Here is a 26158-nt window from a genome sequence, read left to right on the forward strand (position 1 = left end):
CTGAAACAAACAAGAAGAGGATGTGGGACAATGGATAGCTGAGATAAAACACACAGAGTGACACAGAGTAAACCACAGGCTGTCCTACTTGGATCATTTCACATGCACCATGCAAGTGTCCAGCAAATGTGCTACCATTAATGTTTCTGTGGTACCACATAACTGCACGACAGGGGAGAACTGAAGACCACAAGATAGGTTATGGAGAAGGTCCCTCAGCCCATTTGATCCATCCTGCAATAATACCAACCCCCATGTCGCCCAATTCCAGAATCCAGCTGTTTCTTAAGAGAGTCACATTCTTCCTATTAACCTGTTCCAGCTGTCCATTACCGGAACTCTGACCATCGCCTGAACTCTGGCCATCGCCTGAACTCTGGCCATCGCCTGAACTCTGACCATCGCCTGAACTCTGGCCATCGCCTGAACTCTGGCCATCGCCTGAACTCTGGCCATCGCCTGAACTCTGACCATCGCCTGAACTCTGACCATCGCCTGAACTCTGACCATCGCCTGAACTCTGACCATCGCCTGAACTCTGGCCATCGCCTGAACGACGTCACTGTCAGGTTGAGGTTGACTCGCCTGCAGTACTATGAGTGGATACAAGCTTCTGACATTTTAATTAATTGAGAAGCCTGCTATCAAAGGTCAATCCCAAGTGAGAGTGCGCCCTCCACAGATCTGATGAGCAGCCCAGCGGCTGCAGAGCGCCCATTCTCACATGTGATTCACTGACTCCATCCTGGCGCCTTACTTACGCAAGCACCAGCCTAGATACACTCACTCAGGAGGATAGAAACATAGAAACATAGAAGATAGGAGCAGGAGTAGGCCATTCGGCCCCTCGAGCCTGCTCCGCCATTCGATGAGATCATGGCTGATCATCCAAACTCAGTACCCCGTACCTGCCTTCTCCCCATATCCCTTGATACCTTTAGCTCTAAGAAATATATCTAACTCCTTCTTGAATATATTTAAAGACTTGGCCTCAACCGCCTTCTGTGGTAGAGAATTCCACAGGTTCACCACTCTCTGGGTGAAGAAATTCTTCCTCATCTCTGTCCTAAATGGCTTACCTCTTATCCTTAGACGATGACAACTGTTTCTGGACTCTCCGACCATCGGGAACATTCTACCTGCATCTAGTTTGTCCAGACCTGTCAGAATTTTATAAGTTTCGATGAGATCCCCTCTCATTCTTCTAAACTCCAGCGAGTATAAGCCCAATCGACCCAATCTCTCCTCATACGTCATTCCTGCCATCCCAGGGATCAGCCTTGTGAATCTTTGCTGAACTCCTTCCATGGTAAGAACATCCTTCCTCAGATAAGGCGACCAAAACTGCACACAATACTCAAGGTGTGGTCTCACCAAGGCCCTGTACAACTGCAGCAGGACATCCTTACTCCTGTACTCAAACCCTTTCGCTATGAAGGCCAACATACCATTTGCCTTCTTCACCGCCTGCTGCATCTGCATGCTTACCTTCAGCGACTGGTGCACAAGGACACCCAGGTCTCGTTGCACTTCCCCTTCTCCCAATCTATTGCCATTCAGATAATAGTCTGCCTTTCTGTTTTTGACACCAAAGTGGATAACCTCGCATTTATCCACGTTATATTGCATCTGCCACGCTTCTGCCCAATCACCCAACCTGTCCAAATCATCCTGGAGTTTCTCGGTATCCTCCTCGCAGCACACACGCCCACCCAGCTTTGTGTCATCTGCAAACTTGGAGATATTACATCTAGTTCCCTTATCTAGACCATTAATGTATATTGTGAATAGCTGGGGTCCAAGGACCGATCCCTGCGGTACCCCACTAGTCACTGCCTGCCACTCAGAAAAAGACCCGTTAATTCCTACTCTCTGCTTTCTGTCCACCAACCAGTTCTCTATCCAAGTCAATACCTTGCCCCCAATCCCATGGGCCTTAACTTTACACGCTAATCTCTTATGCGGGACCTTATCGAAAGCCTTTTGAAAGTCCAAATACACCACATCTACTGGTTCTCCCTTATCTATTTTCCCAGTTACATCCTCAAAAAATTCCAGCAGATTAGTCAAGCACGATTTACCTTTTGTAAATCCATGTTGACTTTGTCCGATCCTGTCACTGTTTTCCAAGTGCTCAGCTATTACATCCTTTATAATGGACTCTAGCATTTTCCCCACTACTGATGTCAGGCTTACAGGTCTGTAATTCCCCGCTTTCTCTCTACCACCCTTTTTGAATAGTGGGGTAACATTAGCTAGCCTCCAATCCATGGGTACAGTTCCAGATTCCAGCGAATTTTGGATGCAAATACTGATTCAGAGGTTATATCACCGGTGAGGAGGAGGAGCTGGGGAGGATGCTGAGGAACCAGGTTCTGTCCATGGGGGAGGTTGGGAGGCTTAGGAACGACTGCCCTCAGTGGAGGAGCCCAGGGACCCACATCTCAGGGACCCAGTCCTCAAAAGAACTATGATTTGGAAGCATAGATCTCATGCGTAGGCTGTGGAGACATTGTCCTCTCGTGTTGGAAATGGTGGTTAATTTGGAGGAGTCCACAACCATCTCCATCACAATGCAGGAGACAACACTCTGGTGAGTGTGGCCACCCAGGAGATGTCTGCGGCACTATCAGGAGGAAGCACTAAGGGCGATTGTTGCTACCGGAGTGGCAGCCACAACTGCTTCCATAGATTCCTTGTATCACATCAAAGAGAAGACCATAATTCAGGGCTTTCCAAATTTAATTGAGCCTATTTGACCTGCTCTCACACAGACCATTAGTCCAACAGAGAACATGCCCAGCACAAGTGGGATGCAGGGAGTGGACTGCTTCTCATGGCAGCGGCAATACTATTGCATCAATGCACCCTCTCTAATACCAGCACAGCAGGGAGCTTTGACCTGGGCCCAGTAAGCATTGAACAGTCAAGTGATGGGACACCTGTAGCAGGTCCTACAAGGACAGCAGCATCACTGAGCCGTGTGACACCACCGTCCGCGAGGGCTCAGTCGGCACATTGCCAGCCATCAAACTCACAACCTCCTGACAATGAGGTAGCAACACTTAGGTGTAAGAGGTTAGGTTCACATGCGAAAAGCGGTTTAGGGACAAGGGGTTGGGATAGTGATGAGAAGTAATAACAGGAGATAATGAAAAGACAATTAGTAAATGTGGAAACCTTTACGGATTGGTATGTTTGTTATTTTAATGGGTGCCTTCTATTCTCTGTTATTTGGTGATGAAGGTTTGCAAGTGTCCTTGCCCTGATAGGATATGAAATGTATTACAGAGTTGAATAATGGTTGTCGGAGAGCAATGGATCAGCACTTGCATCCCCCTGAGTGGGTGTCTGCAAGGGATCCTCAATGGCATTTTCTTTTCTGCAGATGGACTGCACCCTTCCGACAGGAAATAGGGTAATTCGGCCTTCCATGTCAGTGCTAGCTCTTCCACAGTGGCTGTTTACTCTAATCCCATTTCCTGCCCCTTTTTCCATAATACTATTCACTATCTCATCTAAATCATGTTATAGTTTATAACTGAAAAGCTATGTATGGCAAAGCGTTCTATGTTCCAATAATCCCGTGTGAATTTCATTTTCAAACTTACCCCTTCATTAGTCTATGCCTCTTTGTTACTGATTCACCAAAACTAGAAAATGCTCTTTCATTACCTTGCCAGTAGATCCTGCTCACCGCTCTCTGTCACTGCGAGAAAAGCCCCAATTTTGTGGTGAAAGGAAAAGGGAGGTCAATATTCCTCGTTTAACTATTCACTCATTCCCTGGGTATTCTATATGTCTTTTATTTTTCTAATTTCTCTCATCATGGCTCCTTTTATCTTATGCTATTATCACTTCTGTCGGTTTGCCATCTCTCGTTCTCCACCTATCACTTTACAGCTCATTCATTTTCTTTTCCTGTGTACGCGGTTTTTATTCTCACCTCTTTCCCTCGCTCTGCTCCTTATAAGCTGTTTGTTTGTAATATCTTCCTGTTCTGATGAAGTTCTATGTCTGAAGCAGCAACGCTTCTTTCTTTACAGATGCTGCCTGGCTTGCTGAGTGTTCCCAGCATTTTCAGATTTTGTTGTGCCTGGAATTTCTGATCAGAATTATTTTAATACCAGTGTTAACTCATCAAGTGCACTGATGAGGAATAACAATGATTGGAGAATCCACGATACCAATATTCCACAACTTACCTCTTCCACTTGCCACAGTGCTGATCTCAATACGACCTTGTACTGCTGCACAAAATCTGGGAAAGTGAAGCGAATGGGGTAGCCTGACTTACGGATGCGGATGGTTTCCCTCATTCCGGAATATCGTAATTGCTTAATGCACAACTCCCTATCAAAAAGCTGGACGAATCAGAACAGAACATCAGCAAAAGTGCTGGCATGCCTCACTTTATAAGAAAAAATCATCATCAAAGGGTATTTATCATTAATATATATAACATACCATTAATTACATAACGGAAAGTTCTGCATAGTGATCATGCCCGACTATAGTGAGACGGGTGAAACATTCCCAACTCACTCAGTCCCATCAACCCGTGTACCCAGTCCCAGCTCACTCACTGTCTGTACCCAGAGTCCCATCTCACTCTCTGTCTGTAACCAGAGTAACATCTCACTCACTGTCTGTACCCAGAGTAACATCTCACTCACTGTCTGTACCCAGAGTAACATCTCACTCACTGTCTGTACCCAGAGTCCCATCTCACTCACTCTGTACCCAGAGTAACACCTCACTCACTGTCAGTACCCAGAGTAACATCTCACTCACTGTCTGCACCCAGAGTAACATCTCACTCACTGTCTGTACTCAGAGTCCCATCTCACTCACTGTCTGTACCCAGAGTCCCATCTCACTCACTGTCTGTACCCAGAGTAACACCTCACTCACTGTCAGTACCCAGACTAACATATCACTCACTGTCTGTACTCAGAGTCCCATCTCACTCACTGTCAGTACCCAGAGTAACATCTCACTCACTGTCTGTACCCAGAGTAACATCTCACTCACTGTCAGTACCCAGAGTAACATCTCACTCACTGTCTGTACCCAGAGTAACATCTCACTCACTGTCAGTACCAGAGTAATATCTCACTCACTGTCTGTACCCAGAGTAACATCTCACTCACTGTCAGTACCAGAGTACTATCTCACTCACTGTCTGTACCCAGAGTAACATCTCACTCACTGTCTGTACCCAGAGTCCCATCTCACTCACTGTCTGTACCCAGAGTAACATCTCACTCACTCTCTGTACCCAGAGTAACATCTCACTCACTGTCTGTACCCAGAGTAACATCTCACTCACTGTCTGTACCCAGAGTAACATCTCACTCACTGTCTGTACCCAGAGTCCCATCTCACTCACTCTGTACCCAGAGTAACACCTCACTCACTGTCAGTACCCAGAGTAACATCTCACTCACTGTCTGTACCCAGAGTAACATCTCATTCACTGTCTGTACCCAGAGTAACATCTCACTCACTGTCTTTACCCAGAGTCCCATCTCACTCACTGTCAGTACCAGAGTAATATCTCACTCACTGTCTGTACCCAGAGTAACATCCCACTCACTGTCAGTACCAGAGTAATATATCACTCACTGTCTGTCCCCAGAGTCCCATCTCACTCACTGTCTGTACCCAGAGTAACATCTCACTCACTGTCTGTACCCAGAGTCCCATCTCACTCACTGTCTGTACCCAGAGTAACATCTCACTCACTGTCTGTACCCAGAGTAACATCTCACTCACTGTCAGTAACCAGAGTAACATCTCACTCACTGTCTGTACCCAGAGTAATATCTCACTTACTGTCTGTGCCCAGAGTACCATCTCACTCACTGTCTGTCCCCAGAGTCCCATCTCATTCACTATCTGTACCCAGAGTACCATCTCACTCACAGTCTGTACCCAGAGTAACATCTCACTCACTGTCTGTACCCAGAGTAACATCTCACTCACTGTCTGTCCCCAGAGTCCCATCTCACTCACTATCTGTACCCAGAGTAACATCTCACTCACTGTCTGTACCCAGAGTCCCATCTCACTCACTGTCTGTACCCAGAGTAACATCTCACTCACTGTCTGCACCCAGAGTAACATCTCACTCACTGTCTATACCCAGAGTAACATCTCACTCACTCACTGTACCCAGAGTAACATCTCACTCACTGTCTGTACCCAGAGTAACATCTCACTCACTGTCTGTACCCAGAGTAACATGTCACTCACTGTCTGGTCCCAGAGTCCCATCTCACTCACTGTCAGTACCGAGAGTAACATCTCACTCACTGTCTGTATCCAGAGTAACATCTCACTCACTGTCTGTCCCCAGAGTAACATTTCACTCACTGTCTGTACCCAGAGTAACATCTCACTCAGTCTGTACCCAGAGTAACATCTCACTCACTGTCTGTACCCAGAGTAACATCTCACTCACTGTCTGTACCCAGAGTAACATCTAACTCACTGTCAGTACCCAGAGTACCATCTCACTCACTGTCAGCACCCAGAGTAACCTCTCACTCACTGTTAGTAACCAGAGTAACATCTCACTCACTGTCTGTACCCAGAGTAACATCTCACTCACTGTCTGTACCCAGAGTAACATCTCACTCACTCTCTGTAACCAGAGTAACATCTCACTCACCTTCTGAGCCCAGAGTAACATCTCACTCACTGCTGTACCCAGAGTAACATCTCACTCACTGTCTGTACCCAGAGTAACATCTCACTCACTGTCTGTACCCAGAGTAACATCTCAATCACTGTCTGTACCCAGAGTAACATCTCACTCACTGTCAGTGCAGAGAGTCCCATCTCACTCACTGTCTGTACCCAGAGTAACATCTCACTCACTGTCAGTACCCAGAGTAACATCTCACTCACTCTGAGTACCCAGAGTAACATCTCTCTCACTGTCTGTACCCAGAGTAATATCTCACTCACTGTCTGTGCCCAGAGTAACATCTCACTCACTGTCTGTCCCCAGAGTAACATCTCACTCACTGTCTGTCCCCAGAGTCCCATCTCACTCACTATCTGTACCCAGAGTAACATCTCACTCAATGTCTGTGCCCAGAGTAACATCTCACTCACTGTCTGTCCCCAGAGTCCCATCTCACTCACTATCTGTACCCAGAGTAACATCTCACTCACGGTCTGTACCCAGAGTAACATCTCACTCACTGTCTGTACCCAGAGTAACATCTCATTCACTGTCAGTACCAGAGTAATATCTCACTCACTGTCAGTACCCAGAGTAACATCTCACTCACTGTCTGTTCCGAGAGTCCCATCTCACTCACTATCTGTACCCAGAGTAACATCTCACTCACTGTCTGTACCCAGAGTAACATCTCACTCACTGTCTGTACCCAGAGTCCCATCTCACTCACTGTCTGTACCCAGAGTAACACCTCACTCACTGTCAGTACCCGGAGTAACATATCACTCACTCTCTGTACCCAGAGTCCCATCTCACTCACTGGCAGTACCCAGAGTAACATCTCACTCACTGTCAGTACCCAGAGTAACATCTCACTCACTGTCAGTACCCAGAGTAACATCTCACTCACTGTCTGTACCCAGAGTAACATCTCACTCACTGTCAGTACCAGAGTAATATCTCACTCACTTTCTGCACCCAGAGTAACATCTCACTCACTGTCTGTACCCAGAGTCCCATCTCACTCACTGTCTGTACCCAGAGTAACATCTCACTCACTGTCTGTACCCAGAGTAACATCTCACTCACTGTCTGTACCCAGAGTAACATCTCACTCACTGTCTGTACCCAGAGTAACATCTCACTCACTGTCTGTGGCCAGAGTAACATCTCACTCACTGTCTGTACCCAGAGTAACATCTCACTCACTGTCTGTACCCAGAGTCCCATCTCACTCACTCTGTACCCAGAGTAACACCTCACTCACTGTCAGTACCCAGAGTAACATCTCACTCACTGACTGTACCCAGAGTCCCATCTCACTCACTGTCTGTACCCAGAGTAACACCTCACTCACTGTCAGGACCCAGAGTAACATCTCACTCACTGTCTGTACCCAGAGTAACATCTCACTCACTGTCTGTACCCAGAGTAACATCTCACTCACTGTCTGTACCCAGAGTCCCATCTCACTCACTGTCAGTACCAGAGTAATATCTCACTCACTGTCTGTACCCAGAGTAACATCCCAATCACTGTCAGTACCAGAGTAACATCTCACTCACTGTCTGTACCCAGAGTAACATCTCACTCACTGTCAGTAACCAGAGTAACATCTCACTCACTGTCTGTACCCAGAGTAATATCTCACTCACTGTCTGTGCCCAGAGTAACATCTCACTCACTGTCTGTCCCCAGAGTCCCATCTCATTCACTATCTGTACCCAGAGTACCATCTCACTCACAGTCTGTACCCAGAGTAACATCTCACTCACTGTCTGTACCCAGAGTAACATCTCACTCACTGTCTGTCCCCAGAGTCCCATCTCACTCACTATCCGTACCCAGAGTAACATCTCACTCACTGTCTGTACCCAGAGTCCCATCTCACTCACTGTCTGTACCCAGAGTAACATCTCACTCACTGTCTGTACCCAGAGTAACATCTCACTCACTGTCTGTACCCAGAGTAACATCTCAATCACTGTCTGTACCCAGAGTAACATCTCACTCACTGTCAGTACCCAGAGTCCCATCTCACTCACTGTCTGTACCCAGAGTAACATCTCACTCATTGTCTGTACCCAGAGTAACATCTCACTCACTGTCAGTAACCAGAGTAACATTCTCACTCACTGTCTGTACCCAGAGTAATATCTCACTCACTGTCTGTGCCCAGAGTAACATCTCACTCACTGTCTGTCCCCAGAGTCCCATCTCATTCACTATCTGTACCCAGAGTACCATCTCACTCACAGTCTGTACCCAGAGTAACATCTCACTCACTGTCTGTACCCAGAGTAACATCTCACTCACTGTCTGTCCCCAGAGTCCCATCTCACTCACTATCAGTACCCAGAGTAACATCTCACTCACTGTCTGTACACAGAGTCCCATCTCACTCACTCTCTGTACCCAGAGTAACATCTCACTCACTGTCTGTACCCAGAGTAACAACTCACTCACTCTCTGTACCCAGAGTGACATCTCACTCACTACCTGTACCCAGAGTAACATCTCACTCACTGTCTGTACCCAGAGTAACATCTCACTCACTGTCTGTACCCAGAGTACCATCTCACTCACAGTCTGTACCCAGAGTAACATCTCACTCACTGTCTGTACCCAGAGTAACATCTCACTCACTGTCTGTCCCCAGAGTCCCATCTCACTCACTATCTTTACCCAGAGTAATATCTCACTCACTGTCTGTACCCAGAGTAACATCTCACTCACTGTCTGTACCCAGAGTAACATGTCACTCACTGTCTGTTCCCAGAGTCCCATCTCACTCACTGTCAGTACCGAGAGTAACATCTCCCTCACCGTCTGTACCCAGAGTAACATTTCACTCACTGTCTGTACCCAGAGTAACATCTCACTCACTGTCTGTACCCAGAGTAACATCTCACTCAGTCTGTACCCAGAGTAACATCTCACTCACGGTCTGTACCCAGAGTAACATCTCACTCACTGTCTGTTCCCAGATTAACATCTAACTCACTGTCAGTACCCAGAGTACCATCTCACTCACTGTCAGTACCCAGAGTAACCTCTCACTCACTGTCTGTACCCAGAGAAACATCTCACCCACTCTCTGTAACCAGAGTAACATCTCACTCACCTTCTGCACCCAGAGTAACATCTCACTCACTGTCTGTACCCAGAGTACCATCTCACTCACTGTCTGTACCCAGAGTAACATCTCACTCACTGTCTGTACCCAGAGTCCCATCTCACTCACTGTCTGACCCCAGAGTAACATCTCACTCACTTTCTGTACCCAGAGTAACATCTCACTCACTGTCTGTACCCAGAGTAACTTCTCACTAACTAACTGTACCCAGAGTAACATCTCACTCACTGTCTGTACCCAGAGTAACATCTCAATCACTGTCTGTACCCAGAGTAACATCTCACTCAATGTTTGTACCCAGAGTAACATCTAATTCACTGTCTGTACTCAGAGTAACATTTCACTCACTGCCTTTACCCAGAGTAACATGTCACTCACTGTCTGTTCCCAGAGTCCCATCTCACTCACTGTCTGTACCCAGATTAACATCTCACTCACTGTCAGTATCCAGAGTCCCATCTCACTCACAGTCTGTACCCAGAGTAACATCTCACTCACTGTCTGTACCCAGAGAAACATCTTGCTCACTGTCTGTACCCATAGTAACATCTCACTCACTGTCAGTACCCAGAGTAACATCTCACTCACTGTCTGTACCCAGAGTAACATCTCACTCACTGTCTGTACCCAGAGTAACATTTCACTCACTGTCAGTACCCAGAGTCCCATCTCACTCACTGTCTGTCCCCAGAGTAACATCTCCCTCACTGTCTGCACCCAGAGTAACATCTCACTCACTGTCTGTACCCAGAGTAAGATCTCACTCACTGTCTGTCCCCAGAGTCACATCTCACTCACTGTCTGTACCCAGAGTAACATCTCACTCACTGTCTGTACCCAGAGGAGCATCTCACTCACTGTCTGTACCCAGAGTAACATCTCACTCACTGTCTGTACCCAGAGTAACATCTCACTCACTTTCTGTCCCGAGAGTAACATCTCACTCACTGTCTGTACCCAGAGTAACATCTCACTCACTGTCTGTACCCAGAGAAACATCTTACTCACTGTCTGTACCCAGAGTAACATCTCACTCACTGTCTGTACCCAGAGAAGCATCTCACTCACTGTCTCTACCCTGAGTAACATGTCACTCACTGTCTGTTCCCAGAGTCCCATCTCACTCACTGCCTGTACCCAGAGTAACATCTCACTCACTGTGTGTACCCAGAGTAACATCTCACTCACTCTCTGTACCCAGAGTAACATCTCACTCACTGTCAGTACCCAGAGTAACATTTCACTCACTGTCTGTACCCAGAGTAACATCTCACTCACTGTCTGTACCCAGAGTAACATCTCACTCACTGTCTGTACCCAGAGTATCATCTCACTCACTGTCTGTACCCAGAGTAACATCTCAATCACTGTCTGTACCCAAAGTAACATCTCACTCACTGTCAGTACCCAGAGTCCCATCTCACTCACTGTCTGCACACAGAGTAACATCTCACTCACTGTCTGTTCCCACAGTCCCAACTCACTCACTGTCTGTACCCAGAGTAACATCTCACTCACTGTCTGTACCCAGAGTAATATCTCACTCACTGTCTGTGCCCAGAGTAACATCTCACTCACTGTCTGTCCCCAGAGTAACATCTCATTCACTGTCTGTACCCAGAGTAACATTTCACTCACTTTCTGTACCCAGAGTAACATCTCACTCACTGCTGTACCCAGAGTAACATCTAACTCACTGTCTGTACAAAGAGTAACTACTCACTCACTGTCTGTACCCAAAGTAACATCTCAATCACTGTCTGTACTCAGAGTAACATCTCACTCACTGTCAGTACCCAGAGTAACATCTCACTCACTGTCAGCACCCAGAGTAACATCTCACTCACTGTCAGTACCCAGAGTGACATCTGACTCACTGTCAGTACCCAGAGTAACATCTCACTCACTGTCAGTTCCCAGAGTAACATCTTACTCACTGTCTGTACCCAGAGTAATATCTCACTCACTGTCTGCGCCCAGAGTAACATCTCACTCACTGTCTGTCCCCAGAGTCCCATCTCACTCACTATCTGTACCCAGAGTAACATCTCACTCACTGTCTGTACGCAGAGTAACATCTCACTCACTGTCAGTACCCAGAGTAACATCTCACTCACTGTCTGTACCCAGAGTAACATCTCACTCACTGTCTGTACCCAGAGTAACATCTCACTCACTGTCTGTACCCAGAGCAACATGTCATTCACTGTCTGTTTCCAGAGTCCCATCTCACTCACTGTCTGTACCCAGAGTAACATCTCACTCACTGTCTGTACCCAGAGTAACATCTCACTCACTGTCTGTACCCAGAGTAACATCTCACTCACTGTCTGTACCCAGAGTAACATCTCACTCACTGTCTGTCCCCAGAGTCCCATCTCACTCACTCTCTGTACACAGAGTAACATCTCACTCACTGTCAGTACCCAGAGTAACATCTCACTCACTGTCTGTACGCAGAGTAACACCTCACTCACTGTAAGTACCAGAGTAACATCTCACTGACTGTCTGTTCCCAGAGTCCCATCTCACTCACTGTCTGTACCCAGAGTAACATCTCACGCACTGTCTGTACGCAGAGTAATATCTCACTCACTGTCTGTACCCAGAGTAACATCTCACTCACTGTATGTACCCAGAGTAACATCTCACTCACTGTCTGTACCCAGAGTAACATCTCACTCATTGTCTGTACCCAGAGTAATATCTCACTCACTGTCAGTATCCAGAGTCCCATCTCACCCTCTGTCTGTACCCAGAGTAACATCTCACTCACTGTCGGTACCAAGAGTAACATTTCACTCACTGTCTTTACCCAGAGTAACATCTCACTCACTGTCTGTACCCAGAGTAACATCTCACTCACTGTCTGTACCCAGAGTATCATCTCACTCACTGTCAGTACCCAGAGTCCCATCTCACTCACTGTCTGTCCCCAGAGTCCCTTCTCACTCACTATCTGTACCCAGATTAACATCTCCCTCACTGTCTGTACCCAGAGTAACATCTCACTCACTGTCTGTACCCAGAGTAACATCTCACTCACTGTCTGTACCCAGAGTAACATGTCACTCACTGTCTGTTTCCAGAGTCCCATCTCACTCACCGTCTGTACCCAGAGTAACATCTCACTCACTGTCTGTACCCAGAGTAACAACTCACTCACTGTCTGTACCCAGAGTAACATCTCACTCACTCTCTGTACCCAGATTAACATCTCACTCACTGTCTGTTCCCAGAGTAACATCTCACTCACTGTCTGTCCCCAGAGTCCCATCTCACTCACTGTCTGTACCCAGAGTAACATCTCACTCACTGTCAGTACCCAGAGTAACATCTCACTCACTGTCTGTACCCAGAGTAACACCTCACTCACTGTAAGTACCAGAGTAACATCTCACTGACTGTCTGTTCACAGAGTCCCATCTCACTCACTGTCTGTACCCAGAGTAACATCTCACTCACTGTCTGTACGCAGAGTAATATCTCACTCACTGTCTGTACCCAGAGTAACATCTCACTCACTGTCTCTACCCAGAGTAACATCTCATTCACTGTCTGTACCCAGAGTAACATCTCACTCACTGTCTGTACCCAGAGTAATATCTCACTCACTGTCTGTACCCAGAGAAACATCTTGCTCACTGTCTGTACCCATAGTAACATCTCACTCACTGTCAGTACCCAGAGTAACATCTCACTCACTGTCTGTACCCAGAGTAACATCTCACTCACTGTCTGTACCCAGAGTAACATCTCACTCACTGTCGGTATCCAGAGTAACATTTCACTCACTGTCTGTACCCAGAGTAACATCTCACTCACTGTCTGTACCCAGAGTAACATCTCACTCACTGTCTGTACCCAGAGTAACATCTCACTCACTGTCAGTACCCAGAGTCCCATCTCACTCACTGTCTGTCCCCAGAGTAACATCTCCCTCACTGTCTGCACCCAGAGTAACATCTCACTCACTGTCTGTACCCAGAGTAAGATCTCACTCACTGTCTGTCCCCAGAGTCACATCTCACTCACTGTCTGTACCCAGAGTAACATCTCACTCACTGTCTGTACCCAGAGGAGCATCTCACTCACTGTCTGTACCCAGAGTAACATCTCACTCACTGTCTGTACCCAGAGTAACATCTCACTCACTTTCTGTCCCGAGAGTAACATCTCACTCACTGTCTGTACCCAGAGTAACATCTCACTCACTGTCTGTACCCAGAGAAACATCTTACTCACTATCTGTACCCAGAGTAACATCTCACTCACTGTCTGTACCCAGAGAAGCATCTCACTCACTGTCTCTACCCTGAGTAACATGTCACTCACTGTCTGTTCCCAGAGTCCCATCTCACTCACTGCCTGTACCCAGAGTAACATCTCACTCACTGTGTGTACCCAGAGTAACATCTCACTCACTCTCTGTACCCAGAGTAACATCTCACTCACTGTCAGTACCCAGAGTAACATTTCACTCACTGTCTGTACCCAGAGTAACATCTCACTCACTGTCTGTACCCAGAGTAACATCTCACTCACTGTCTGTACCCAGAGTATCATCTCACTCACTGTCTGTACCCAGAGTAACATCTCAATCACTGTCTGTACCCAAAGTAACATCTCACTCACTGTCAGTACCCAGAGTCCCATCTCACTCACTGTCTGCACACAGAGTAACATCTCACTCACTGTCTGTTCCCACAGTCCCAACTCACTCACTGTCTGTACCCAGAGTAACATCTCACTCACTGTCTGTACCCAGAGTAATATCTCACTCACTGTCTGTGCCCAGAGTAACATCTCACTCACTGTCTGTCCCCAGAGTAACATCTCATTCACTGTCTGTACCCAGAGTAACATTTCACTCACTTTCTGTACCCAGAGTAACATCTCACTCACTGCTGTACCCAGAGTAACATCTAACTCACTGTCTGTACAAAGAGTAACTACTCACTCACTGTCTGTACCCAAAGTAACATCTCAATCACTGTCTGTACTCAGAGTAACATCTCACTCACTGTCAGTACCCAGAGTAACATCTCACTCACTGTCAGCACCCAGAGTAACATCTCACTCACTGTCAGTACCCAGAGTGACATCTGACTCACTGTCAGTACCCAGAGTAACATCTCACTCACTGTCAGTTCCCAGAGTAACATCTTACTCACTGTCTGTACCCAGAGTAATATCTCACTCACTGTCTGTGCCCAGAGTAACATCTCACTCACTGTCTGTCCCCAGAGTCCCATCTCACTCACTATCTGTACCCAGAGTAACATCTCACTCACTGTCTGTACGCAGAGTAATATCTCACTCACTGTCAGTACCCAGAGTAACATCTCACTCACTGTCTGTACCCAGAGTAACATCTCACTCACTGTCTGTACCCAGAGTAACATCTCACTCACTGTCTGTACCCAGAGTAACATGTCATTCACTGTCTGTTTCCAGAGTCCCATCTCACTCACTGTCTGTACCCAGAGTAACATCTCACTCACTGTCTGTACCCAGAGTAACATCTCACTCACTGTCTGTACCCAGAGTAACATCTCACTCACTGTCTGTACCCAGAGTAACATCTCACTCACTGTCTGTCCCCAGAGTCCCATCTCACTCACTCTCTGTACACAGAGTAACATCTCACTCACTGTCAGTACCCAGAGTAACATCTCACTCACTGTCTGTACGCAGAGTAACACCTCACTCACTGTAAGTACCAGAGTAACATCTCACTGACTGTCTGTTCCCAGAGTCCCATCTCACTCACTGTCTGTACCCAGAGTAACATCTCACGCACTGTCTGTACGCAGAGTAATATCTCACTCACTGTCTGTACCCAGAGTAACATCTCACTCACTGTATGTACCCAGAGTAACATCTCACTCACTGTCTGTACCCAGAGTAACATCTCACTCATTGTCTGTACCCAGAGTAATATCTCACTCACTGTCAGTATCCAGAGTCCCATCTCACCCTCTGTCTGTACCCAGAGTAACATCTCACTCACTGTCGGTACCAAGAGTAACATTTCACTCACTGTCTTTACCCAGAGTAACATCTCACTCACTGTCTGTACCCAGAGTAACATCTCACTCACTGTCTGTACCCAGAGTATCATCTCACTCACTGTCAGTACCCAGAGTCCCATCTCACTCACTGTCTGTCCCCAGAGTCCCTTCTCACTCACTATCTGTACCCAGATTAACATCTCCCTCACTGTCTGTACCCAGAGTAACATCTCACTCACTGTCTGTACCCAGAGTAACATCTCACTCACTGTCTGTACCCAGAGTAACATGTCACTCACTGTCTGTTTCCAGAGTCCCATCTCACTCACCGTCTGTACCCAGAGTAACATCTCACTCACTGTCTGTACCCAGAGTAACAACTCACTCACTGTCTGTACCCAGAGTAACATCTCACTCACTCTCTGTACCCAGATTAACATCTCACTCACTGTCTGTTCCCAGAGTAACATCTCACTCACTGTCTGTCCCCAGAGTCCCATCTCACTCACTGTCTGTACCCAGAGTAACATCTCACTCACTGTCAGTACCCAGAGTAACATCTCACTCACTGTCTGTACCCAGAGTAACACCTCACTCACTGTAAGTACCAGAGTAACATCTCACTGACTGTCTGTTCACAGAGTCCCATCTCACTCACTGTCTGTACCCAGAGTAACATCTCACTCACTGTCTGTACCCAGAGTATCATCTCACTCACTGTCAGTACCCAGAGTCCCATCTCACTCACTGTCTGTCCCCAGAGTCCCTTCTCACTCACTATCTGTACCCAGATTAACATCTCCCTCACTGTCTGTACCCAGAGTAACATCTCACTCACTGTCTGTACCCAGAGTAACATCTCACTCACTGTCTGTACCCAGAGTAACATGTCACTCACTGTCTGTTTCCAGAGTCCCATCTCACTCACCGTCTGTACCCAGAGTAACATCTCACTCACTGTCTGTACCCAGAGTAACAACTCACTCACTGTCTGTACCCAGAGTAACATCTCACTCACTCTCTGTACCCAGATTAACATCTCACTCACTGTCTGTTCCCAGAGTAACATCTCACTCACTGTCTGTCCCCAGAGTCCCATCTCACTCACTGTCTGTACCCAGAGTAACATCTCACTCACTGTCAGTACCCAGAGTAACATCTCACTCACTGTCTGTACCCAGAGTAACACCTCACTCACTGTAAGTACCAGAGTAACATCTCACTGACTGTCTGTTCACAGAGTCCCATCTCACTCACTGTCTGTACCCAGAGTAACATCTCACTCACTGTCTGTACGCAGAGTAATATCTCACTCACTGTCTGTACCCAGAGTAACATCTCACTCACTGTCTCTACCCAGAGTAACATCTCATTCACTGTCTGTACCCAGAGTAACATCTCACTCACTGTCTGTACCCAGAGTAACATCTCACTCACTGTCTGAACCCATAGTAACATCTCACTCACTGTCTGCACCCAGAGTAACATTTCACTCACTGACTGTACCCAGAGTAACATCTCACTCAGTGTCTGTACCCAGAGTAACATCTCACTCACTGTCTGTACCCAGAGCAACATCTCACTCACTGTCAGTACCCAGAGTCCCATCTCACTCACTGTCTGTCCCCAGAGTCCCATCTCACTCACTATCTGTACCCAGAGTAACATCTCACTCACTGTCTGTACCCAGAGTAACATCTCACTCACTGTCTGTACCCAGAGTAACATCTCTCTCACTGTCTGTACCCAGAGTAGCATCTCACTCACTGTCTGTAACCAGAGAAGCATCTCACTCACTGTCTCTACCCTGAGTAACATGTCACTCACTGTCTGTTCCCAGAGTCCCATCTCACTCACTGCCTGTACCCAGAGTAACATCTCACTCACTGTGTGTACCCAGAGTAACATCTCACTCACTCTCTGTACCCAGAGTAACATCTCACTCACTGTCAGTACCCAGAGTAACATCTCACTCACTGTCTGTACCCAGAGTAACATCTCACTCACTGTCGGTACCCAGAGTAACATTTCACTCACTGTCTGTACCCAGAGTAACATCTCACTCACTGTCTGTACCCAGAGTAACATCTCACTCACTGTCTGTACCCAGAGTAACATCTCACTCACTGTCAGTACCCAGAGTCCCATCTCACTCACTGTCTGTCCCCAGTGTAACATCTCCCTCACTGTCTGCACCCAGAGTAACATCTCACTCACTGTCTGTACCCAGATTAAGATCTCACTCACTGTCTGTCCCCAGAGTCACATCTCACTCACTGTCTGTACCCAGAGTAACATCTCACTCACTGTCTGTACCCAGAGGAGCATCTCACTCACTGTCTGTACCCAGAGTAACATCTCACTCACTGTCTGTACCCAGAGTAACATCTCACTCACTTTCTGTCCCGAGAGTAACATCTCACTCACTGTCTGTACCCAGAGTAACATCTCACTCACTGTCTGTACCCAGAGAAACATCTTACTCACTGTCTGTACCCAGAGTAACATCTCACTCACTGTCTGTACCCAGAGAAGCATCTCACTCACTGTCTCTACCCTGAGTAACATGTCACTCACTGTCTGTTCCCAGAGTCCCATCTCACACACTGCCTGTACCCAGAGTAACATCTCACTCACTGTGTGTACCCAGAGTAACATCTCACTCACTGTCTGTACCCATAGTAACATCTCACTCACTGTCAGTACCCAGAGTAACATCTCACTCACTGTCTGTACCCAGAGTAACATCTCACTCACTGTCTGTACCCAGAGTAACATCTCACTCACTGTCGGTACCCAGAGTAACATTTCACTCACTGTCTGTACCCAGAGTAACATCTCACTCACTGTCTGTACCCAGAGTAACATCTCACTCACTGTCTGTACCCAGAGTAACATCTCACTCACTGTCAGTACCCAGAGTCCCATCTCACTCACTGTCTGTCCCCAGAGTAACATCTCCCTCACTGTCTGCACCCAGAGTAACATCTCACTCACTGTCTGTACCCAGAGTAAGATCTCACTCACTGTCTGTCCCCAGAGTCACATCTCACTCACTGTCTGTACCCAGAGTAACATCTCACTCACTGTCTGTACCCAGAGGAGCATCTCACTCACTGTCTGTACCCAGAGTAACATCTCACTCACTGTCTGTACCCAGAGTAACATCTCACTCACTTTCTGTCCCGAGAGTAACATCTCACTCACTGTCTGTACCCAGAGTAACATCTCACTCACTGTCTGTACCCAGAGTAACATCTCACTCACTGTCTGTAACCAGAGAAGCATCTCACTCACTGTCTCTACCCTGAGTAACATGTCACTCACTGTCTGTTCCCAGAGTCCCATCTCACTCACTGCCTGTACCCAGAGTAACATCTCACTCACTGTGTGTACCCAGAGTAACATCTCACTCACTCTCTGTACCCAGAGTAACATCTCACTCACTGTCAGTACCCAGAGTAACATCTCACTCACTGTCTGTACCCAGAGTAACATCTCACTCACTGTCGGTACCCAGAGTAACATTTCACTCACTGTCTGTACCCAGAGTAACATCTCACTCACTGTCTGTACCCAGAGTAACATCTCACTCACTGTCTGTACCCAGAGTAACATCTCACTCACTGTCAGTACCCAGAGTCCCATCTCACTCACTGTCTGTCCCCAGAGTAACATCTCCCTCACTGTCTGCACCCAGAGTAACATCTCACTCACTGTCTGTACCCAGAGTAAGATCTCACTCACTGTCTGTCCCCAGAGTCACATCTCACTCACTGTCTGTACCCAGAGTAACATCTCACTCACTGTCTGTACCCAGAGGAGCATCTCACTCACTGTCTGTAACCAGAGTAACATCTCACTCACTGTCTGTACCCAGAGTAACATCTCACTCACTTTCTGTCCCGAGAGTAACATCTCACTCACTGTCTGTACCCAGAGTAACATCTCACTCACTGTCTGTACCCAGAGAAACATCTTACTCACTGTCTGTACCCAGAGTAACATCTCACTCACTGTCTGTACCCAGAGAAGCATCTCACTCACTGTCTCTACCCTGAGTAACATGTCACTCACTGTCTGTTCCCAGAGTCCCATCTCACACACTGCCTGTACCCAGAGTAACATCTCACTCACTGTGTGTACCCAGAGTAACATCTCACTCACTCTCTGTACCCAGAGTAACATCTCACTCACTGTCAGTACCCAGAGTAACATTTCACTCACTGTCTGTACCCAGAGTAACATCTCACTCACTGTCTGTACCCAGAGTAACATCTCACTCACTGTCTGTACCCAGAGTATCATCTCACTCACTGTCTGTACCCAGAGTAACATCTCAATCACTGTCTGTACCCAAAGTAACATCTCACTCACTGTCAGTACCCAGAGTCCCATCTCACTCACTGTCTGCACACAGAGTAACATCTCACTCACTGTCTGTTCCCACAGTCCCAACTCACTCACTGTCTGTACCCAGAGTAACATCTCACTCACTGTCTGTACCCAGAGTAATATCTCACTCACTGTCTGTGCCCAGAGTAACATCTCACTCACTGTCTGTCCCCAGAGTAACATCTCATTCACTGTCTGTACCCAGAGTAACATTTCACTCACTTTCTGTACCCAGAGTAACATCTCACTCACTGCTGTACCCAGAGTAACATCTAACTCACTGTCTGTACAAAGAGTAACTACTCACTCACTGTCTGTACCCAAAGTAACATCTCAATCACTGTCTGTACTCAGAGTAACATCTCACTCACTGTCAGTACCCAGAGTAACATCTCACTCACTGTCAGCACCCAGAGTAACATTTCACTCACTGTCAGTACCCAGAGTGACATCTGACTCACTGTCAGTACCCAGAGTAACATCTCACTCACTGTCAGTTCCCAGAGTAACATCTTACTCACTGTCTGTACCCAGAGTAATATCTCACTCACTGTCTGTGCCCAGAGTAACATCTCACTCACTGTCTGTCCCCAGAGTCCCATCTCACTCACTATCTGTACCCAGAGTAACATCTCACTCACTGTCTGTACGCAGAGTAACATCTCACTCACTGTCAGTACCCAGAGTAACATCTCACTCACTGTCTGTACCCAGAGTAACATCTCACTCACTGTCTGTACCCAGAGTAACATCTCACTCACTGTCTGTACCCAGAGTAACATGTCATTCACTGTCTGTTTCCAGAGTCCCATCTCACTCACTGTCTGTACCCAGAGTAACATCTCACTCACTGTCTGTACCCAGAGTAACATCTCACTCACTGTCTGTACCCAGAATAACCTCTCACTCACTGTCTGTACCCAGAGTAACATCTCACTCACTGTCTGAACCCATAGTAACATCTCACTCACTGTCTGCACCCAGAGTAACATTTCACTCACTGACTGTACCCAGAGTAACATCTCACTCAGTGTCTGTACCCAGAGTAACATCTCACTCACTGTCTGTACCCAGAGCAACATCTCACTCACTGTCAGTACCCAGAGTCCCATCTCACTCACTGTCTGTCCCCAGAGTCCCATCTCACTCACTATCTGTACCCAGAGTAACATCTCACTCACTGTCTGTACCCAGAGTAACATCTCACTCACTGTCTGTACCCAGAGTAACATCTCTCTCACTGTCTGTACCCAGAGTAACATCTCACTCACTGTCTGTACCCAAAGTAACATCTCACTCACTGTCTGTCCTCAGAGTAACATCTCACTCACTGTCTGTACCCAGAGTAACATCTCACTCACTGTCTGTACCCAGAGTAACATCTCACTCACTGTCTCTACCCAGAGTAACATCTCACTCACTGTCTGTACCCAGAGTAACATCTCACTCACTGTTAGTACCCAGAATAACCTCTCACTCACTGTCTGTACCCAGAGTAACATCTCACTCACTGTCTGAACCCACAGTAACATCTCACTCACTGTCTGCACCCAGAGTAACATTTCACTCACTGACTGTACCCAGAGTAACATCTCACTCAGTGTCTGTACCCAGAGTAACATCTCACTCACTGTCTGTACCCAGAGCAACATCTCACTCACTGTCAGTACCCAGAGTCCCATCTCACTCACTGTCTGTCCCCAGAGTCCCATCTCACTCACTATCTGTACCCAGAGTAACATCTCACTCACTGTCTGTACCCAGAGTCCCATCTCACTCACTGTCTGTCCCCAGAGTCCCATCTCACTCACTATCTGTACCCAGAGTAACATCTCACTCACTGTCTGTACCCAGAGTAACATCTCACTCACTGTCTGTACCCAGAGTAACATCTCTCTCACTGTCTGTACCCAGAGTAACATCTCACTCACTGTCTGTACCCAAAGTAACATCTCACTCACTGTCTGTACCCAGAGTAACATCTCATTCACTGTCTGTACCCAGAGTAACATCTCACTCACTGTCTGTACCCAGAGTAACATCTCACTCACTGTCTGTACCCAGAGTAACATGTCACTCACTGTCTGTTCCCAGAGTCCAATCTCACTCACTGTCTGTAGCCAGAGTAACATCTCACTCACTGTCTGTACCCAGAGTAACATCTCACTCACTGTCAGTACCCAGAGTCCCATCTCACTCACTGTCTGTACCCAGAGTAACATCTCACACACTGTCTGTACCCAGAGTAACATTTCACGCACTGTCTCTACGCAGAGTAACGTCTCACTCACTGTTTGTACCCAGAGTGACATCTCACTCACTGTCTGTACCCAGAGTAACATCTCACTCACTGTCTGTACCCAGAGTAACATCTCACTCACTGTCTGTACCCAGAGTAACATCTCACTCACTGTCTGTACCCAGAGTAACATCTCACTCACTATCTGTACCCAGAGTAACATCTCACTCACTGTCTGTACCCAGAGTAACATGTCACTCACTGTCTGTTCCCAGAGTCCCATCTCACTCACTGTCTGTACCAATAGTAACATCTCATTCACTGTCTGTACCCAGAGTAACAACTCACTCACTGCCAGTACCCAGAGTCCCATCTCACTCACTGTCTGTCCCCAGAGTCCCATCTCACTCTCTATCTGTACCCAGGGTAACATCTCACTCACTGTCTGTACCCAGAGTAACATCTCACTCACTGTCTGTACCCAGAGTAACATCTCACTCACTGTCTGTACCCAGAGTAACATCTCACTCACTGTCTCTACCCAGAGTAACATCTCACTCACTGTCAGTACCCAGAGTCCCATCTCACTCACTGTCTGTCCCCAGAGTCTCATCTCACTCACTATCTGTACCCAGAGTAATATCTCACTCACTGTCTGTACCCAGAGTAACATGTCACTCACTGTCTGTACCCACAGTAACATCTCACTCACTGTCTGTACCCAGAGTAACATCTCACTCACTGTCTGTTCCCAGAGTAACATCTCACTCACTGTCTGTACCCAGAGTCCCATCTCACTCAGTCTGTACCCAGAGTAACATCTCACTCACTGTCTGTACCCAGAGTAGCATCTCACTCACAGTCTGCACCCAGAGTAACATCTCACGCACTGTCTCTACGCAGAGTAACGTCTCACTCACTGTTTGTACCCAGAGTAACATCTCACACACTGTCTGTACCCAGAGTAACACCTCACTCACTGTCTGTACCCCGAGTAACATCTCACTCACTGTCTGTCCCCAGAGTAACATCTCACTCACTGTCTGTACCCAGAGTAACATCTCACTCACTGTCTGTACCCAGAGTAACATCTCACTCACTGTCTGTACCCAGAGTAACATCTCGCTCACTGTCTGTACCCAGAGTAACATCTCACTCACTGTCTGTACCCAGAGTAACATGTCACTCACTGAATGTTCCCAGAGTCCCATCTCACTCACTGTCTGTACCCATAGTAACATCTCACTCACTGTCTGTACCCAGAGTAACATCTCTCTCACTGACTGTACCCAGAGTAACATCTCACTCACTGTCTGTACCCAGAGTAACATCTCACTCACTGTCTGTACCCAGAGTAACAACTCACTCACTGCCAGTACCCAGAGTCCCATCTCACTCACTGTCTGTCCCCAGAGCCCATCTCACTCACTATCTGTACCCAGGGTAACATCTCACACACTGTCTGTGCCCAGAGTAACATCTCACTCACTGTCTGTACCCAGAGTAACATCTCACTCACTGTCTGTACCCAGAGTAACATCTCACACACTGTCTCTACCCAGAGTAACATCTCACTCACTGTCTGTACCCAGAGTAACATCTCACTCACTGTTAGTACCCAGAGTAACCTCTCACTCACTGTCTGTACCCAGAGTAACATCTCACTCAGTGTCTGTACCCACAGTAACATCTCACTCACTGTCTGCACCCAGAGTAACATTTCACTCACTGTCTGTACCCAGAGTAACATCTCACTCACTGTCTGTACCCAGAGTAACATCTCACTCACTGTCTGTACCCAGAGTAACATCTCACTCACTGTCAGTACCCAGAGTCCCATCTCACTCACTGTCTGTCCCCATAGTCCCACCTCACTCACTATCTGTACCCAGAATAACATCTCACTCACTGTCTGTACCCAGAGTAACATCTCACTCACTGTCTGTACCCAGTGTAACATCTCTCCCACTGTCTGTCCCCAGAGTAACATCTCACTCACTGTCTGTACCCAGAGTAACATCTCACTCACTGTCTGTACCCAGAGTAACATCTCACTCACTGTCTGTCCTCAGAGTAACATCTCACTCACTGTCTGTACCCAGAGTAACATCTCACTCACTGTCTGTACCCAGAGTAACATCTCACTCACTGTCTGTACCCAGAGTAACATCTCACTCACTGTCTGTACCCAGAGTAACATGTCACTCACTGTCTGTTCCCAGAGTCCCATCTCACTCACTGTCTGTACCCAGAGTAACATCTCACTCACTGTCTGTACCCAGAGTAACTTCTCACTCACTGTCTGTACCCAGAGTAACATCTCACTCACTGTCTGTTCCCAGAGTAACATCTCACTAAATGTCTGTCCCCAGAGTCCCATCTCACTCACTATCTGTACCCAGATTAACATCTCACTCACTGTCGGTACCCAGAGTAACATCTCACTCACTGTAAGTACCAGAGTAACATCTCACTGACTGTCTGTTCCCAGAGTCCCATCTCACTCACTGTCTGTACCCAGAGTAACAGCTCACTCACTGTCTGTACCCAGAGTAATATCTCACTCACTGTCTGTTCCCAAAGTCCCATCTCACTCACTATCTGTACCCAGAGTAACATCTCATTCACTGTCTGTACCCAGAGTAACATCTCACTCACTGTCTGTACCCAGAGTAACATCTCACTCACTGTCTGTCCCCAAAGTAACATCTCACTCACTGTCTGTACCCAGAGTAATATCTCACTCACTGTCTGTTCCCAAAGTCCCATCTCACTCACTATCTGTACCCAGAGTAACATCTCAGTCACTGTCTGTACCCAGAGTAACATCTCACTCACTGTCTGTACCCAGAGTAACATCTCACTCACTGTCTGTACCCAGAGTAACATCTCACTCACTGTCTGTACCCAGAGCAACATCTCACTCACTGTCTGTACCCAGAGTAACATCTCACTCACTGTCAGTACCCAGAGTCCCATCTCACTCACTGTCTGTACCCAGAGTAACATCTCACACACTGTCTGTACCCAGAGTAACATTTCACGCACTGTCTCTACGCAGAGTAACGTCTCACTCACTGTTTGTACCCAGAGTAACATCTCACTCACTGTCTGTACCCAGAGTAACACATCACTCACTGTCTGTACCCAGAGTAACATCTCACTCACTGTCTGTCCCCAGAGTAACATCTCACTCACTGTCTGTACCCAGAGTAACATCTCACTCACTGTCTGTACCCAGAGTAACATCTCACTCACTGTCTGTACCCAGAGTAACATCTCACTCACTATCTGTACCCAGAGTAACATCTCACTCACTGTCTGTACCCAGAGTAACATGTCACTCACTGTCTGTTCCCAGAGTCCCATCTCACTCACTGTCTGTACCCATAGTAACATCTCATTCACTGTCTGTACCCAGAGTAACAACTCACTCACTGCCAGTACCCAGAGTCCCATCTCACTCACTGTCTGTCCCCAGAGTCCCATCTCACTCTCTATCTGTACCCAGGGTAACATCTCACTCACTGTCTGTACCCAGAGTAACATCTCACTCACTGTCTGTACCCAGAGTAACATCTCACTCACTGTCTGTACCCAGAGTAACATCTCACTCACTGTCTCTACCCAGAGTAACATCTCACTCACTGTCTGTACCCAGAGTAACATCTCACTCACTG

General features: G+C 47.2%; 1 protein-coding gene across 1 annotated transcript in view; it reads right to left on the minus strand.

Annotated features, from left to right (window-relative positions):
* LOC147116084 (unconventional myosin-VIIa-like) overlaps window positions 1-26158 on the minus strand; it is a 507950-nt gene that overhangs the window by 255635 nt on the left and 226157 nt on the right. The window contains exon 16 of the mRNA XM_085992002.1: window positions 4206-4364. Coding sequence (XP_085848128.1) covers window positions 4206-4364 — 159 coding nt within the window. The remainder of the gene's footprint in view (window positions 1-4205; window positions 4365-26158) is intronic.

The sequence above is a fragment of the Somniosus microcephalus genome, chromosome 6 (genome assembly GCF_052327205.1).
Source record: "Somniosus microcephalus isolate GS21.2 chromosome 6, FLI_Smic_1.0, whole genome shotgun sequence".
Lineage (NCBI taxonomy): Eukaryota > Metazoa > Chordata > Chondrichthyes > Squaliformes > Somniosidae > Somniosus > Somniosus microcephalus.